The following is a 17,214-nucleotide window of genomic DNA, read 5'->3' as shown; positions in this document are numbered from 1 at the left end:
TCTACTACATCGATTGTTGTTAATTTGTGCTAGTCACGGCTGTGACTCAATCTATAAAACGTGTAATGTATATTTTTTTGTACGGAGTGACACGTAGTATGGGGTGTTTTCAGCAGATTTCTAGGTCTGTTAGGGACTATCACTTAAGGAGAACCCCGTAGGTCTCAACTATTTCGAACGCTTATTCCCCGATGCATTATTGCTCTGTTAGGGTGCTCTGGAATGCTTGGCTAATCGTGCCATGCACCCAACACCTTTATTGCGATGACGATGTTTCAAACCAAAACGGCAGATGCCTTAGTTTTGACGTTTTTTTACAGACTCGAGCTACGGCTCTATTTCATCAAATCGCACGGAAAATCGGAATTGATATTGGGGGATACCCGGAGAGATCATGATGTTAAAAGCAGATTATTCCGAGGTTTAAGGAAGTAAATAAGACGCCATTCTAATTCTCGTAGCTGGTTGAAACCCAAAACAAATGGGTAATTCAAAGGTATGGAGGATTTTGAGATACAATGATCCTTTGTTCCACTACCATGGTGCCACCCTGGGCATCTTTCGATGTAAGAAAGCTGGAGGATCTGCATTGGCTCCAGGCTGTCCACGAGGCATCATAGAGGCCCGCCCGCCTGGATCCAGGGGGATTGTCACAGGAGTCACCGATGGAAGTCTTCGAGAATGACCTGTATCCGGTATAGCCTCGACGATTTCAGCATGAGTATTCGCAACCCACAATAAGTCATTGTCGCGCGGAGCTGACCCTGTGTATAGCATTTGACGTAGCCAGGGGCCATCCAATCTGTGATCTGATTGACTACACCAACCTCGATATACCTGACATTGGACTCTGACCCATTTCGTCATCCGCCTTCTATGAGTATCCAGTATGGTAACCTCAAGTTCAACCACTGGGCGAACCATCGTGCTACCATCGGCTATAGTTGATGCGTGTAGCCCCATGACTGTGGGTTCCTCTGTCGATCTTCCCATAATATTTTGAAGATCACCCTCATATAATGACATCATGCATGCCCCAGTGTCGTATAGGAATTCAAGCTCTGCGTACCAGCCCAAACTAGGGACGCGAATGGCAACCAAATACTAAGAACAAAATCAGAATTGGTCAAAAAGGGATATTTGGAGGACATACAGTGCGAGCAAAGAATCCTTGGGGCGGGGGGAATCCATATAAACCAACGGCGACTAATGAGTGTGAAGGTCCGGGCCCAACCAGCTATTTGCGAACGTTTTATATCATTATGGCTGTCTATAAAACGGAATTCAAGGGCAACTCACTCCTTCCATCCAAAATCCACGTTTACCAGAGTGATGGGCATTGAGCACCTCGAATTCGTCCCAACTGAACGGCCTTGGTTCACACAATTGCACACCTTCAAACCAATAGGTGACCAATCCTATGTTCCAATGAAGCAATCCTCCGCGGTAGGCCTGCAGTAATGCTAGGACATTAGGGAGCTGATTGAAGTTGTCCGAGCTCTGTAGCTGAAATTCAATGTTTCTCAAGACTTCCAAGCGCCTGAGGACACCCAAGCTATGGTTCCCAGGTTCCGATTCGACCAATGCACTGTGGGACATTCGATCAGCAACTTCTCTGTTATGACCATAAGTTTAGCTTACATTCGCTCGGCTTGAGCAATTTTCAGTCCTTTTAGCCGGTGTGAAAATATGTGCGGCATGATATTCTCTTTGATTCTCAGGTGGCATCTTTCAATTTGTGCGTCGACATCACTGCGCCATATCCATTAGTATGGAGTCAAAGCAGACAAACACAGATACACCGGCGTTGTCAACATACTCTCGGTCAAGATCCGGTTCAGCCATGCTCCAGCCAGGAGGCAATTTCTCAGGATCTATCAAGGGATTGGATTGTCGTGGCCATGGCTTCCGTTTCGCCCGTGCTGGTGCGGCGGGCGAAGTGTATCGATCGACGTATGATGTAGCAAGATCCGGCAGCAATGTGTCAATTGTAAAATTTTCATCTCTTGGGATGTCGCAGATCAGATCATTCGCAGACGGCACATACTCGGCCTCTACTTGGCTGGTCTGTGCGATTCGGCGTTTCTTTGAATTTACTGTGTCGTCGGATTTCTTTCGGCGTTTTCTTCCCTGCGATCCAGACCCCTGCGACATGAGTTCCGTCGGTGATTTTGACTGTGATTTTGCCTTCCTAGCGGGCATAATCCTGGTGGGCGCTTCTGCAACTACATGTCCCCTTCCCTTTGTGCTAGTCTCTGTCGTAGTGGTAGACCCCATATTGAATTTGAAGAGCTTGATGATTGTGGGCAATATTTGGCAATGATATGAAAAATAATGATTTAGAAATAGCGAAGATTGAGCGAACAGTGTGCTTTTCTTATAGCTCAATTGGAATACCATGAACATCTAGGAATAAAGAAAGAGTTTCGCGAGTCTTCGGCCGAGGGCTATACGAAGAAACATGCATACAGTGGCATTAAAAGAGCGATTTCTTTCATTTCCGGGTTTGCGTTTAAGGGATTTGGCCAGTTAGGGCATATGAAAGAAAATATTCGGAGTTCGAGCTAGCCGAAAAGAATTTGGCTCTCGCAACAAAGGAATATGATCCTTGCTTCAACAGACTTAAGGCTCTGGTTCTTCGCTTTGAATCTCAGGGAAGCCCTCGAGAAACATTCTGACAAGGAAATGAGGCTTGCTTGAGCGATCCGATCCTTTTGATACCATTTTTTTCTTTCGCTTGGCATAGAGTTTATAAGCCGAAGCCTTCCTTTGTCTTTGGTCAATATCCATCTGTTGCTTTTGCGGGTGTAAGTTGTGATCATTTTGCCTCGAACTGCAAGAAGTCGTATGTGGTCATTTAGTCTATGATCCTGCCCCACCAGGTTAACGGGCGAGTTGTTGGGGCTCAAGGTCAATGAAAGATTTTCATACTCATGAGTAGAAAATGCACGATTAAGTCAAACTCGACAGTTGATGTCCTTGCAATCAGTTTCAGAATCGAATAAAATAGGTCGATGCCGTATCGTAAAAATAGGGGGTCCAATCAATGGTGTTCAACTCTCTGTATTTCTGTATCAGTAGCAAGCCTCGATTACAACTTAAAATTACAAGACATGTAGGATTAATAAATCCTCCGGTATGCCGATGTCCTTAGTTACCCGTCAATAACTGGCCTGAAGCCTTAGGCGGGACGGAATATTCTCAACCCCGGCTGACCAATTGAGAGTGACGTACCGGGCAAGCTGCCAGTGTTTAGATCTGTCATCCAACGCAGCTTCTTTGACACTCACATTGTTTTGCCTCCCTGTACCCAAGAAAAGCCTCCGCTATCAGACCTGCCTTCAATCTCTCTCTCGTTCTCTTCTCGCTTCGATCAGCGAAACCCGCCAACCAAGCTCGAACATGGAGGGTAACCCCGCGGAGCACGACGAGGCTGTGTCTCAATTCTGTGCTATGACTGGAACTCAGGCTTCAGAGGTAAGCTTCTCGCTTGACTTATACATGTTACGGTGGCTAAATCCGAGTGCGTGCTTGTCTAGGCTCAAGAATATCTTGCTGCTAATGAATGGGACATCGAAGCTGCTGTCACAGAGTTCTTTGCGGAGCAGGACGAAGCCTTGCAGGATACCACTACTGGTGGGGAGCGACAACTAGGCACAGAGGGTAGTTCTGGAGCTGCTTCGGGGGGCAGAACTCTCGGGGGAAGTGCCGTACCAGCTTCATCCTCCGCCGCAGCTGAGTCCTCATCGTCCGCCCGAAGAGCTGCGCCCAAGAAGAAGTTTGCGACATTGGGAGACTTTGCTTCTGGAGGAGGGGGCGGCGCTGGTGATTCGTCCGATGGCGATGACACCGACGAGCATGATTTCTTTGCAGGTGGTGAGAAGTCCGGACTTGCTGTGCAGAACCCCGACGATTTGAAAAAGAAGATCCTCGAAAAGGCCCGCAGGTACGGTATATAGAGATTACTGGGAATACTGAACCTAACTAACATTCAAACGTCAACAGGGCGCAGCCTCCTCCTTCCGACGCTCCTGAGCCAAGGGAATCACATTTCACCGGCACTGCCCGCACACTCGGTGGTGACGATGTACCAAGCCAGTTGATTGAAAACCCGTCGGCGCCAACTCAACAGCGTGCCCAGCGTGTTCAACGTACTCTTCATTTCTGGGCTGATGGATTTTCCGTGGATGACGGTGAACTTTTTCGATCAGACGACCCCCGAAATGCAGAGATCCTGGACGGTATCCGCCAGGGCCGCGCTCCTCTTTCCATCATGAATGTTCAACCTGGGCAGGAGGTCGATGTGGAACTCAAGCAGCATGAGGAGAAGTACACCAAGCCCAAGCCCAAGTACAAGCCTTTCTCGGGTTCTGGACAGCGCCTCGGTAGCCCGACGCCCAGCGTACGGAGCCAGGCCCCCACACCTTCGTCCTCCGCGGCTGCACCATCTGCGCAGGAGCCAGCGAAGCCCAACGTGGACGAGTCGCAACCTACGGTTACCCTACAAATCCGCCTCGGAGATGGTACGCGGTTAACGTCTCGGTTTAACACCACCGCCACCATAGGCGATGTTTATGCATTCGTTGCCGCTGCTACCCCGGACGGTGCAAACCGCGCCTGGGTCTTGATGACGACTTTCCCCAGCACGGAGCTCAAGGACTGGGACGTCGTTCTCGGCGATATGCCCGACTTCAAACGCGGAGGTGTCGTTGTCCAGAAGTGGCAGTAAACTGCACTACTAATATTCTTTCTCGTCTTGAGAGTTTCCTCGGAGTGGTTCCAAAAGCGAATACCAGCAGGGCAGTAGGTTTGTATGGGCGAACGTTACATGACATATCTGATACCGAAGGAGGACCTTCATGTTTGCTACGTAGAGCAATGGCATTTGCCCAACAAGCTCCAAATTCAAAATAAGTGGCCAATCAGACCTTTTCTATTCCAGGGTTGTCGTAGACCGAAGGTTAGTCAGAAGGCGATTGATAAGCGCCCGAATATCGGCCTCCCCACTCTTTGAAATCCGTCATTGCGCTTTCAGTTGCTGCAACCTTTCTTTCTTCCAAATTAAGCATACACTATACAATATGCCTCTCACTGGAGTGAAGAATATTGTGCTGGTACGTGCGCCTTCAATCCCTTACAAGTCCTCGGCGCAAAAAAAAAAAGAAAGCTATGCCCCTCATAGCTTATCGATAACGAGCGCACTATTAGAAGCCATGAGCTAGAACATTCAGGCGCAATTTCTTGGGCAAGACTAATTGTATACTCTTGAATACTAGGTCCTTTCAGGCAAAGGAGGTGTGGGCAAATCCTCTGTCACACTCCAACTCGCCCTTGCGCTCTCGCTCCAAGGCAAATCGGTCGGAATCCTCGACATCGACCTGACAGGACCCTCAATGCCACGCCTAGTCGGACTCGAAGATGCAAAGATCACACAAGCGCCAGGCGGATGGATGCCAGTACCAGTTCACGGGGCTGAATCCGCAGCTGAAGCCGACGCCTCAGCGCCCTCAACACAACCCCAACGCGGTTCCCTCCGCTGCATGTCCCTTGGCTTCCTCCTCCGCGATCGCGGCGACGCAGTCATCTGGCGCGGACCAAAGAAGACGGCTATGATCCGGCAATTCCTCTCAGATGTCTTCTGGGGCCCGACTGATTACCTGCTCATCGACACGCCTCCAGGAACAAGTGACGAGCACATTGCGCTGGCTGAGCAGCTGCTCACGCTCTCTACCACAGACACAGTGGCGGCTGCGCAAGTAGGCTTGCCTCGACTTGCTGGTGCGGTCCTTGTTACGACGCCGCAGGCTGTGGCGACATCGGACGTGCGCAAAGAGGCGAACTTCTGCGTTAAGACTAATATTCCTGTGCTTGGGGTTATCGAGAATATGTCCGGGTATGCTTGCCCCTGCTGTGGCGAGGTTAGCAATTTGTTCTCCAGTGGTGGAGGACAGGTGATGGCCCAGGAATTAAGCCTTCCATTTATGGGCAGCGTGCCCATTGATGTGAAATTCGGAGAATTAGTTGAAGGAAAGATGGAGGCTGGTGATAGTGACGAGGAAGACGATGAGGAGGACAGCCCAAAGAGTCAACCACAAGATACTCCCGCGGAACCTGATGATCGACCACTCGTTGAACGATACCGGGATACCTGGTCATACCCTCGATTTGAGGGATTTGCGCAGACCCTTATAAGCAGCATTGAGGGCCCGACTGCCGTATAGCGACGTTCATGGTGAAAAAGTGGTATGTTTGATTGCTAGTTTTATAGCGATATCCATCTTTCCTGCTGTTATTTGCTTCTTTTATTTGCATTGCGTCATAGAAGGTGCCCGGCAATTTTTGAATATCAAATCATATAACTGATGAATAAGTCTACACCTTGGACCCGAGCTTGTGTTACTTTTTTCATCGGGAACTAATCCTCTTGGAAGAGATGCGATACTCCCTTCCCCCAACAGCCGAGTCCCAAATTGCCAAGCTTGTTACACCACTTTCTCTCGAGAAGCGAGGTCGCCGGCTTACTCACGTGCGACTCTTCCCGAGGTAGGTGATGGCCCACAGAGCCAAGGCGAGAATGACTTTTAAGTAGTCAAAGGTAGAATGTAGAGCGGCCTATCCAGGTATCTGGACACCCAACCGTCACCTCCAATGTGGTATTCTAGCATGTGGTTCTCTGTTTCCTTTTGGGCTATTCTAGATCCTAATTCACAGTGCCAATATCTTGTAAAGAAAAGTCTTCAGGGAGAGCACACGACTAGGCATTTTCAACCAGTAGTGACATGGTGCCAAGAGTAGGCTGTGCGTCCGCCGAGAAAACCAGACTTCCGAGTTTCTGGGCGCGCACATCGAACCCACGTCAAGCTCTATTAAACGTTCAATCGTATCTCAGCACCCAGGAACGTGCAAATATATCCAATATGACTGGCCTAGGTGATCCATAGAGAGTATATCATCGCTGGAAGACGTGCTTTATCCGCCCTTGGCGTCCGCTCCCAAGACTTGGCGCCAACTCCCGCCTCTATTCGATCGTCGGACAAAGTCGCCTTCGGCTCAACCAATGACCGCTTAATTGCAGGTGCACGCTGTCAATGAGTTCTGTATTATGGGCTAGGACTGAAATCATAATCGAACTCAATATGGATCAGGCCAAGTTCCGCACAAGGTTTTATCATTGGCCGCACTTGGCAATGGTCGTGGCGAGTTCACAGCTCGTATAAGTGCACCATAAATCCTGGACATTGATAAACTCTTTGAATCAGTTCGTTTTCCCGAGCTCAGATTCACCTTGTTGCGTGGTCGAACAAAGCCCTTCGCCGCCATGATTCCGCTCGCAACCGCGAAGTATGACTGGATCCTAGCCCTTACCACAATCGCTTTCGTCGTCAGTGCCTTCGGCAATGGCGCCAACGATGTGGCCAATGCCTATGCCACCTCCGTCGCGGCCCGGACACTCAACATGGCCACGGCCGGTGTCCTGGCCGTATTCACCGAGTTCATCGGCGCAGTAGCCATGGGCGCGCGAGTCACCGATACAATCAAGAACGGCATCATCGATATCAACCGCTTCGAGGGCAAGCCCGGTGCGCTCATGCTGGCCATGGGTTGTGCCGAGATTGGTAGCGCCTCGTGGTTGATGTTGGCCACTCGAATGGGCTGGCCAGTCTCGACGACGCAGACTATCGTCGGTGCTCTCATTGGTGTTGGTTTTGCGTCCCAGTCTTCTATCAACTGGGGCTGGTCAGATGGAAGTGTCTCCCAGGTTGCTGCATCTTGGGGTATTGCCCCTCTCGTGGCAGCTGGATTCTCGGCTATAATTTTCGGTACTCTCAAGTACAGTGTCCTTGAACGTCGAGATTCCTTCAAGTGCGGTATGCTCATGATTCCATACTACCTTGCCATGACGGGAGCCATCCTAGCCCTCTTCATCGTCATCGAAGCCCCCACCGCACCCTCATTGGAAGAGTTTGGCGCTGGCAAGGCAGCCGGCATCATTGTGGGTGTGTTCTTCGGCTGTCTCATCGTTGCCTACGTTTTCTTCATTCCATACTTCAAACGCCGTCTCATAATGAACGATACCCGCATCAGGTTTTATCACATCCCCCTCGGCCCCTTGCTCATGAGGGAAAACCCACCGCTATACTTCCCTGGAAACGCCAACGGGGCCCTGGTCAGCTACTATGAAGATGCTTACGGCGAAGTGCGAGCCGGCCAAAACGATAAAGACAAGGAAAACGTCATATCGAATGCAGACTCCGTTACGGCCACGCCGGAGATTAAAGCAAAGCCCAATCCACCACAAATAGGAAATGACGAGGAGAAGACCACACCGGCAGCCCCGCCACGGAAGAGGCATATCGAGCCAACTGAACGTTTCATCGACCCTGTCCGAGAGCTATCTTGGGGAAATCCCCAGAAGGCCTACGGATATATCAAATGGTTTTTCCTTCAGGGTGTCACCCGTGATGTGGTCACACACGACTCGCCTGAGCTGCGGGCAATTCACGCGCGTGCCCACCGCTATGACGACCGCGTCGAACACCTTTGGACATACTGCCAGGTTGTTTCGGCTATGATGATGTCGATTGCGCACGGCTCAAACGATGTGGCCAATGCTGTTGGACCCTGGGCTGCTGTGTACAGCACGTTCCATGCTGGCGTTGTCGAGACCGACGCACCCACCCCGATCTGGTTCTTGGTTATTGCTGGTCTGCTGCTCGGTCTTGGATTCTGGTTCTACGGATACCATATCGTTCGTGCTCTTGGAAACAAGATCACGCAGATGTCGCCGACGCGTGGCTTCAGTGTTGAGCTTGGAGCAGCTATCACCGTGATGCTGGCTTCAAGACTTGGCTTGCCCGTTTCCACGACGCAGTGCTTGACTGGTGCCGCTATGGGCGTCGCTCTCATGAACTATGATCTTGGCGCCGTCAATTGGAAGCAGCTCGGCTTTATCTTTGCTGGCTGGGTCTTGACTTTGCCTTGTGCGGGACTGGTTTCGGGACTGATTTGTTTGATGGCATTGAATGCTCCTCATTTGTAAATAGATATATTGGTTCCTGGGGTTGTTAGCTTTTTTTTGGCCCCCGAACAAAACTTGCTGAAATAAAGATCTATCCCATTCTAAGTTATTATTAGGGCCGACAAAAGTAAACCCGAGAATATAGAAAAAACTAAAAATATATCCGAGGAAGAAATGACTATTTATCGCCGGGCATGTTCAGCTTTGTGCAAAGGCGTTATGAAATCTTAAATCGTCACGATCCAGTCGAACGACGGGTTTCCTTCTAAACACATAACAGAGTATGATCCTCTATTTGGTGCGCTTGTAGATCTTGCCAAGGAAAGCCTCGAAGACTTCCTTCTTCAGACCCTTGGACTCATCGACGGCCGCAATCTTTTCGCGCAACTCGCTGACAACCTTGTCCTCGTACTCTTTATACACCTTCTCCAGCTGAAGCTCGTTGAAAAGGGCCTTGACCTTGGCTTCCTCAGCAGCGTCCTTGCGGCCGTAGGAAGCATCTAGGAGCTGGCGCTGTTCGGGAGTGCAGCGCTGGATGGCCTGGTTAACGAGCCAAGAGCACTTGTTGTCCTGAATATCGGTACCGATTTTGCCAATGACAGATGGGTCACCGAAGTTGTCGAGGTAGTCATCCTGGATCTGGAAGTACTGGCCCAGAGGAATGAGGATGTCGTGGGCCTGCTTGAGGTTTTCCTCGGTAGCCAGCTGCAGGTACATAAGCGCCAGAGCGACGGGCAGGTAGAAGCTGTAGTAGGCTGTCTTGTAGGTGACGATGAACATGTACTTCTCCATGGAGAAGTTGTCGAGGTTGACGTTGTCCTCGGGGGCGGTGATGAGGTCACAAAGCTGACCCAGCTCAGTCTGCCAGGTGGTCTCGTGGAAGAGCTCGACAAGGTCAATGTAGGCGGGGTGCGAGCGGAAGCGCTGCTTTAGGATGAGGTAGATACTAGACTCCAGCATGAAGGCGTCGTTGATCGCGATCTGGCCGACGCCCTCGTGGCGGTACCAGCAGGGCTGGCCACGGCGGGTGATAGAGGAGTCCATCATGTCATCGCTGACCAGGAAGAAAGCCTGGAGCAACTCAGTCATCCAACCAAGGATGCTGAGGTGCTCGAATTGCTCCTCGGTCAGGGGCTGCTTCAGGAGAGCAAGGCCAGTATCAGGCACCGAGAGGCCACGATTGAGCTTACCGCCGGGAACATTGACATTGAGGGACTATAGAGCACAATTGATGGTGTCAGTCATGATTCATGATCTTTCCTCAAGAGCAATCAATCAAGAGGGGTTACATACCTTCTCGAACCACTCAAGCGCATTATCAGGGAGGTTGTAGCGCTTGGCATGGGCAAGGATATCCTGGGCCAATGCAGGGAAAATAGCCTCGAAGTCAGCGCGCTTGGTAGTAGAAGCCATGATGACAAAGTGTGTGGTAAAGACTTCAATGATCTGAAGAACGAAAACACCCAACTAGTATTTGGAAATGAACCGCTTCCCCGCGGAGGGACGGTTTGTCCTGTTTGTACTGTTTGTACTGTTTGGTCTTGTGTTGCTGTTTCTCCAGGCGCAATCCGAGGACGACGTGGATTCTTCAAGGCCATTGAACGATCTTCACTGTATTTTAGACACTACGAGCATTAATATATTGCTGGGAACCTTTGCTGCCGTTATTCGCGTTCTTTGCAGTTACGCGGGTTGCTGTCTCACCCATATCAACAACGCGACGAGGGCCAAGACCATTCATTTACCACCGGACCTTTGCAACTCGAGATTGAACCGCTGCGTGGTGAGCTTATTCCAACTCAAATAAGCATGAGATCGGATTACCACAAAACATCTTGATATACCCAGAGCTTCGTCGGTGCCACAAAGCTGGGTTTGAACGTTCTACCTTAAGAACACCTCCGCCTAGTTGCGACAAAGACGCCCGTTATGGAAGAACCTACAGATGACGGAATCCGGGAGCTCATGTACCAGCTGGAAAATGCTGCAATCAAATGCTCTGAGCGATGCCTTTACCAATCATCAAAATGGTACGACTAATAAGCTTCATTCGAACTAGCCTGATGTGCTAATGGTGTTGATGAACTCAGGGCCGCTGAAATGCTTGATTCCCTCCGGCCTTTAGATCACGAAGATACTGATCTCGAGTCTCCGATGGAGATTTCAGATCCTCCTCCGCCAGCAACAAATCCTTATCTCAAAGTGCGTGATCCAGTAGAAGCAGCCCTTGAAACGCAAGAGTCCTACAAATACCTGCTCGCCAAATCATACTTTGATACCCGCGAATATGACCGATGTGCGGCCGTATTCCTCCCTCCGACAACACCGCCCGTTCCTTTATCGATTACCTCGCCTAACTCCAAGCCGAGGCCATCGCGGTCTTCACAAAAGGGCAAGGACAAAGCTTCGCCGTTTCAAAGCTCAAAGACACCAAAGACCCAAATACAGCACAACCCATATCCAAAGCTCAGTCAGAAATCGCTCTTCCTCGCCCTGTACGCAAAATACTTAGCCGGAGAGAAGCGCAAGGAAGAGGAAACGGAAATGGTGTTAGGTCCAGCAGATGGTGGGATGGCGGTCAATCGAGAGTTGTCCGGCCTTGCTAGAGGTTTAGATGGATGGCTATCGGAACGAACCGCACAAGGGTTGGACGATCGAGGGCAGGGATGGTTGGAGTATCTTTATGCTGTGGTTTTGTTAAAAGGACGGAATGAGGAGCTGGCCAAGAAATGGCTGATCCGCTGTGTGCATCAAAACCCATACCATTGGGGTGCCTGGCAGGAGCTGAACGACCTCTTGGGAAGCACAGAAGACGTAAGTTATTCCCATCAACATTTCCTTCCGTCGGTACTAATTTTACCAGTTGAAACAAATCCTTGAACTTCTGCCGCAAAACGTCATGAGCTTAATATTCTACGTTTACTGCAGCCAGGAGCTGTACCAGGCCACAGAAGACACATACAGGTCACTCTCAGAGCTACAGTCAATGTTCCCAGAAAGCGCATTCCTCAAAACACAACACGCGTTGTTATTGTATCACTCGAAAGGTAAAACTGCCCCGGCTCCGGCGGAATGCGCAGTCGATCCGTGAACTAATATTATTCAGACTTCGAAGAGGCATCCCATATTTTCGAAGGCATTCTAGCCACATCACCCCACCGCTTAGACAGTCTAGATCACTATTCGAACATCCTTTACGTGATGGACCAACGACCTCAACTTGCGTTCATCGCTCAGGTCGCAACCGCCACCGATAAATTCCGCCCAGAAACCTGTTGTGTTGTGGGTAACTACTACTCATTGAAATCCGAGCATGAGAAGGCAGTGATGTACTTCCGACGTGCACTCACCCTCGACCGGAACTTCTTATCTGCATGGACACTGATGGGTCATGAATACATCGAGATGAAGAATACCCACACCGCCATCGAATCATACCGTCGAGCTGTCGATGTCAATCGTAAGGACTACCGCGCCTGGTACGGCCTGGGACAGGCCTACGAAGTCTTAGATATGTCTTTCTACGCTCTGTTTTACTACCAGCGCGCCGCAGCACTTCGTCCGTACGACCCAAAGATGTGGCAGGCAGTTGGATCATGCTACGCAAAGATGGGCCGAGTGGAACAGAGTATCCAAGCTCTGAAGCGAGCATTGGTGGCTGGATCATTACAGCCAGATGATGGCGTGCAAACGGCCGCCGGCGCAAGTCCTGGCTCTGGGAGCCGCAAGATTCTCGACCCAGAAACCCTGCACCAAATTGCGACACTGTACGAGCGTCTCGGCGACGAGGAGGAGGCCGCTGCGTACATGGAGCTCACTCTCCAACAAGAGTCTGGTGCCCCTGCCAACGAAAACCCAGATGACGACGACTCCTCTGCCTCGGATAATGACCCTCACAGCGATGCCGAGGTTGAGCATTCAGGAGATGAAGACACTGATCTATCGCAGCGGAATCGTCGTAATCGCAAGCCTCGCCCAAAGGCTGAATCATTCGCTATGCAGAACGATGACTCCATTGTTAGTGAAACGTGGAACGGTACCGGTGTGACAGCAACTACATCCAAGGCACGGTTGTGGTTGGCACAATACGCGTCACGGAACGGTGATCTTGACCGTGCGGACCAGCTAGCGAGCGAGTTGTGCCAGGATGGAATTGAAGTAGAGGAGGCCAAGGCGTTGATGAGGGACGTACGGGCGAGAAGGGAGGGTGCAACTTAATTACACCGATTAAATGATATATGTATGGATTATTATGATAGCGAAACATCCATGGATTTTACTGGTCTTTATGAATAATAGCTACGATTGGAGCGCCCAGTTTCACATCGCAGAAGCGAGGCAAGCATTAGGGGTTAGCTATTTCTGTGTGAAGAGTATCCATATCTAGTATAATTATCATTCGTAAAAAAGCCAGGGGGTATCACTTATATAAAATATGAACTAGTGGTTCGATCGAGATATACTCACCCAATACAGCAATGACTGTTTCATCAAAGGTCATCTCAATCCATGGGGTTCTTAGTACAGAGCGCCCAAGCTCTGATGTCATGTCATAACCACATCGATTCGATTCAGAGTGGAGCTCATCTTGTCCTATGGATATACCATCACATCGCTTGCTGAGATTCCACGAAAGACATCCATAGAAATGATCACGTCCAATATTTGTCCACGTACCACGCAGGCAGAAACGAAGGTCCCCGGGGCATAGATCATGTTCCAACATGCTCGAGCCCAAAAAGAATATGCTTCCCATGCAGGGGACTGGACTTGTTCCAGTATGCACGAACCTAGAAATGGTTGTGGCGAGACGGTGCATTTCTCTGCCTAACCGAGTTACTTTCGGGTTTAAAAGGACAATGCCAAATCCTGCGCCCTGTGATGCAGCATAGGGATTTGATTCTTGAAGAGAAGAAGCAGATTCATCAGAGCAGAGACATCGGATGAATTCAAACAAATCACAAGATTCGCGCTCATTGCTGGACTTTTCACCAATTCGGGGAAGTGTAAAGCTCCCCAGAGAGATGTCAGGCGTCCATATGGGGATAGTTGTTAAAGGAGATTGAGGTGACATCTTGCGTTTCTGCTTGCATGATGTAGGCACCAATACTCTTTCCAAAAGCTGATTCTGTGTCTCTTGTAATTCTTGAGAATGCCCATCATGTGCGGAGATGAGGCTGGTTGTCCGGTTGGGACACGAGAACCCCAAAGATTCCTGCGATGCGATCATTCCATCATTCTGGCGTTGATGACATGATAGATTCTCGTTGTCCACGAGTATACTGGTCCCAAGAACAGGATTATTATCTTTCGCAGGAAGTATTGTCTCATTGATGTAGACTAAAGGGGAAAGTAGACGGTCACTGTATGCTCGATCGTGGCTGTCTTTCCCTATTGAATCTTCATGCAACCCTTCCATCAATGGGCGTACATCCATGAAACTTTCTCCAAAGGGAGTGGTGGTTTGGGGGGCCTGGGATAACGTGGAATTTGCCTCCTCGTCCGTGTCTGAACAAGTCGCTTCTGGGCTTGGGGATCGCACCATATATTGATCAAATCCGCTCCCAACCTTGAGGCGTTTTGACCATTTCTCGCGTTCTTCTAGTTCATCCACAGGCACGGCCCGGGCATGTTCTGCTGCACTGAGCAGTTCATGGAAAGAGGTACACTCTTCCAGCGTTCGATCCGAGTGTATTTTCAAGATCCGAGGAAATCGAAGTGTGAAGTATCTCGCACCAGACGGTTTTTCAAATCCACTACCCAGCATCTCAACGATGAATGGGTGCTTGAACAAGGTGGTTGCAGTGGGAAGGGTGTTGTGGCCGTAATCAATGTGAAAGCCTTCGAACGTTTCAGGTTGACGTGCATAAAACTCGCCATCTTGGTTGAGGGCTTGCATGGTCTGAATGCTCATGCAGTGTCGGCCAATCACATCAACAACTCGGAAACGTGGCAAAGCGTTGCCCTCTTTGAAATGCTGTGGGTTCAGAAGGCAACCTACGAAAAAGTGAGTCCATTTCAGCCCCTTTATTTGTCTTAGATTAGGAGCATCACGCGCGTTGTAGCTGGCTCCGACCAGGGCAAGGTCTAATGTGTCCCCAAGGCCTGGTATATAATCTTTTTTGAGTTTGATCCAACGGCCAAACATATAATCCACACCAGTAGAGTATATTGGAAAATACGGCTCGTCGGAAGCCTTCAAGACATATCCCTCCCATCGTTTAGTAATTGCTTTCTCGAAACTCTTTTCGAGCCGATGATAGCTATCAACTCGGTTGAAGTCAAGAACTTCCTGATGGGCGAGCTCCGCTCGGCCCGGGATGGTCTTGACAACTTTCTGCAAGAGTAGTCGTCTTTCCCGATGAGGCTTGGCAAGACATACGTCGTTGTCAAGGAGAAGAATGTCAAAGAACATGATCATCAAGTGCTCGTACGGTTGCGGTCTGTATCAATTAGTAAAAAGACCGATACTTTAAAGGGGATCGTCATTTACGGAGAATCATTATCGACGCCAATCATGGTGCCAGATCGTGGAATAAACCTTCGAATTTTGTTGAAGTCCATTAGGTCACCGTCCTGGTCATTCCATACAAGCAGTTCTCCCTCGACGATACAGCGGTGCGCAAATCTGCAGTCGGGTAATCCAGTGCGGAGCGTCTCTTCTATCACGGGTATAATCTTATATTTATCTGCGGTCGAGTCCTTGCCACTTTTGGAGAATATCTGGATGGGGGTATACTTGTTAGAGAGATCGACGTGGATCTGACAGTATTCACCATCGTATTTCCGTTCAATACTCATTCGTCGACCGTTGGCCATTTGGTGACAATGTTTGATACTCCGGGCTTTGTAATAATCAGGTCGTCCCACCTTCATACCAGGACGAGGGCGCAGATGTTGTAGAGCAATCATGCTCAGACTTCTGGCTGATTGGGGATCCGGGCTTGGAGGGAAGTGCTTTATTGGGTCGGAAGCAAGCATCTCTAACGCCCCTTCAAAAGAGTTCTGAAGCTGGAGCAGTTGCGGGAGAAGGAAGTGAAATTTCTTCAGTGTATACTGTTCTGGCAAAACGACAGGAGAGTAGCTTTTGAGAATCATGCGAGTGAGCCATTTGGCGTCGCGGCTACTTGATCGACGGTACAATTTCGATAGAGTGTCTTCAACTTCCACAGCTGAACGATTCCGGCGTGTCAGAGGGCCAGAGAAGCGGCACCGTGATGCAATCATAGCCATGGCGCGGTCGATTTCTTCTACCGACAACTCCTGGCCTAGAGGAATGTAATTCTCGGCTTGCCGCATGACAATTTCGACACACCCTCCGAGATCAAACCCACAGGGAGTTTGCCATCGATTGAGTTCTGAAAGTCGCGATGATCCCAAACCCAAGCAGCGCCCGATGACTCTTGATAGCTGCATGGCTTGCAGCCAGTATACTCGGTCCGTTCGTTTTTCGGGGAACATGCAGGAAAGTAACGCGACCCTGTCTGTTTTGGCATGATGAATGGTCCGTTCATGTCGAGAAAACCACTGGGCGACTGTTCTAATGTCCGGATTCTGGTTCCTGGCCGCCGTGGATGCCTTGGCCGTTTTGTTGTCGTCCAGGTTGGATAGTAGATCACACAAGAGGGTGAATTTGAAGCCCATGGCCCATATTCAGCCGAGCCACATAGTAACTCAGCTCAAATAGGGGAATAATCTGAGTAATAGTCACGTCGGTCAAAACTCGAGAGTCCCGAGATCGAGACTTTCCCGTCTGAACGCGAAAGAGGAAAGAGCGATGGCACGTGGGCACGTGACCACTTTGTCCCGATTTGTATGGAGAACTATACGGAGTATAAATTAGGGCGACAATGTAAAGGCAGGTCAATCATTGTCATTCTAGGGGCTTTCAGAGGCCAAATGGCTCAAGTGCGCAACCTTGCCATCAGTACAAAATCGAATTAGAGGGCTAGTATGTATAATATTAACCAGCGAACAATTATAAAACCTCTTGATCCATCTTGAGATCCATTGTGCAGTGGTCAAGCCATATGCGATCAGAGATATTTGATGTGACAGGTCTTCATACCTAGGAATCATTTCAAAAAGCATCCCAGTGAACTCTGGCGACTGCCATTCCACTGTATTCAGTGTTGCAAAGTCAAACCCTTTGTTATATATTTTAGCATCTCCCCAGCCAATGAGTCAGACTTTGC

General features: G+C 49.7%; 7 protein-coding genes across 7 annotated transcripts; 4 read left to right on the top strand and 3 right to left on the bottom strand.

Moving 5' to 3' along the window:
• Positions 1-817: 817 nt before the first annotated feature.
• On the bottom strand, positions 818-2,277 carry N7537_005382 (uncharacterized protein; the record flags this gene model as incomplete). Its single annotated transcript, XM_056896439.1, has 6 exons — positions 818-874; positions 922-1,104; positions 1,154-1,237; positions 1,300-1,588; positions 1,642-1,752; positions 1,820-2,277. 6 exons carry the CDS (start codon positions 2,275-2,277, stop codon positions 818-820), a joined length of 1,182 nt encoding a protein of 393 aa, XP_056752224.1.
• Positions 2,278-3,393: 1,116 nt separating this feature from the next.
• Positions 3,394-4,729, top strand: N7537_005381 (protein phosphatase regulator SHP1; the record flags this gene model as incomplete). The annotated part of the gene is made up of 3 exons (XM_056896438.1): positions 3,394-3,477; positions 3,540-3,946; positions 4,006-4,729. Exons 1-3 carry the CDS (start codon positions 3,403-3,405, stop codon positions 4,727-4,729), a joined length of 1,206 nt encoding a protein of 401 aa, XP_056752223.1. The 5' UTR covers positions 3,394-3,402.
• A 352-nt stretch (positions 4,730-5,081) lies between these two features.
• Positions 5,082-6,221, top strand: N7537_005380 (Mrp/NBP35 family ATP-binding protein; the record flags this gene model as incomplete). The annotated part of the gene is made up of 2 exons (XM_056896437.1): positions 5,082-5,114; positions 5,277-6,221. The coding sequence occupies 2 exons, from the start codon at positions 5,082-5,084 to the stop codon at positions 6,219-6,221; spliced, it is 978 nt and encodes a 325-aa protein (XP_056752222.1).
• Positions 6,222-7,318: 1,097 nt separating this feature from the next.
• Positions 7,319-9,040, top strand: N7537_005379 (inorganic phosphate transporter; the record flags this gene model as incomplete). Its single annotated transcript, XM_056896436.1, has 1 exon — positions 7,319-9,040. The coding sequence occupies one exon, from the start codon at positions 7,319-7,321 to the stop codon at positions 9,038-9,040; it is 1,722 nt and encodes a 573-aa protein (XP_056752221.1).
• Positions 9,041-9,310: 270 nt separating this feature from the next.
• erg20 (bifunctional (2E,6E)-farnesyl diphosphate synthase/dimethylallyltranstransferase) lies at positions 9,311-10,432 on the bottom strand (the record flags this gene model as incomplete). Its single annotated transcript, XM_056896435.1, has 2 exons — positions 9,311-10,234; positions 10,313-10,432. The coding sequence occupies 2 exons, from the start codon at positions 10,430-10,432 to the stop codon at positions 9,311-9,313; spliced, it is 1,044 nt and encodes a 347-aa protein (XP_056752220.1).
• Positions 10,433-10,948: 516 nt separating this feature from the next.
• N7537_005377 (anaphase promoting complex subunit CDC23) lies at positions 10,949-13,237 on the top strand (the record flags this gene model as incomplete). Its single annotated transcript, XM_056896434.1, has 4 exons — positions 10,949-11,049; positions 11,110-11,833; positions 11,883-12,066; positions 12,126-13,237. The coding sequence occupies 4 exons, from the start codon at positions 10,949-10,951 to the stop codon at positions 13,235-13,237; spliced, it is 2,121 nt and encodes a 706-aa protein (XP_056752219.1).
• Positions 13,238-13,439: 202 nt separating this feature from the next.
• Positions 13,440-16,663, bottom strand: N7537_005376 (ATP dependent DNA ligase domain protein; the record flags this gene model as incomplete). The annotated part of the gene is made up of 2 exons (XM_056896433.1): positions 13,440-15,462; positions 15,513-16,663. 2 exons carry the CDS (start codon positions 16,661-16,663, stop codon positions 13,440-13,442), a joined length of 3,174 nt encoding a protein of 1,057 aa, XP_056752218.1.
• Between the last annotated feature and the right edge of the window lie 551 nt (positions 16,664-17,214).

The sequence above is a fragment of the Penicillium hordei genome, assembly GCF_028827395.1.
Source record: "Penicillium hordei strain IBT 12815 chromosome Unknown utg000003l_segment0_segment0, whole genome shotgun sequence".
In the NCBI taxonomy this organism is placed as follows: Eukaryota; Fungi; Ascomycota; class Eurotiomycetes; order Eurotiales; family Aspergillaceae; genus Penicillium; species Penicillium hordei.
The sequence above is the reverse complement of the archived record's forward strand: the minus strand, read 5'-3'. Positions and strand labels throughout refer to the sequence as shown.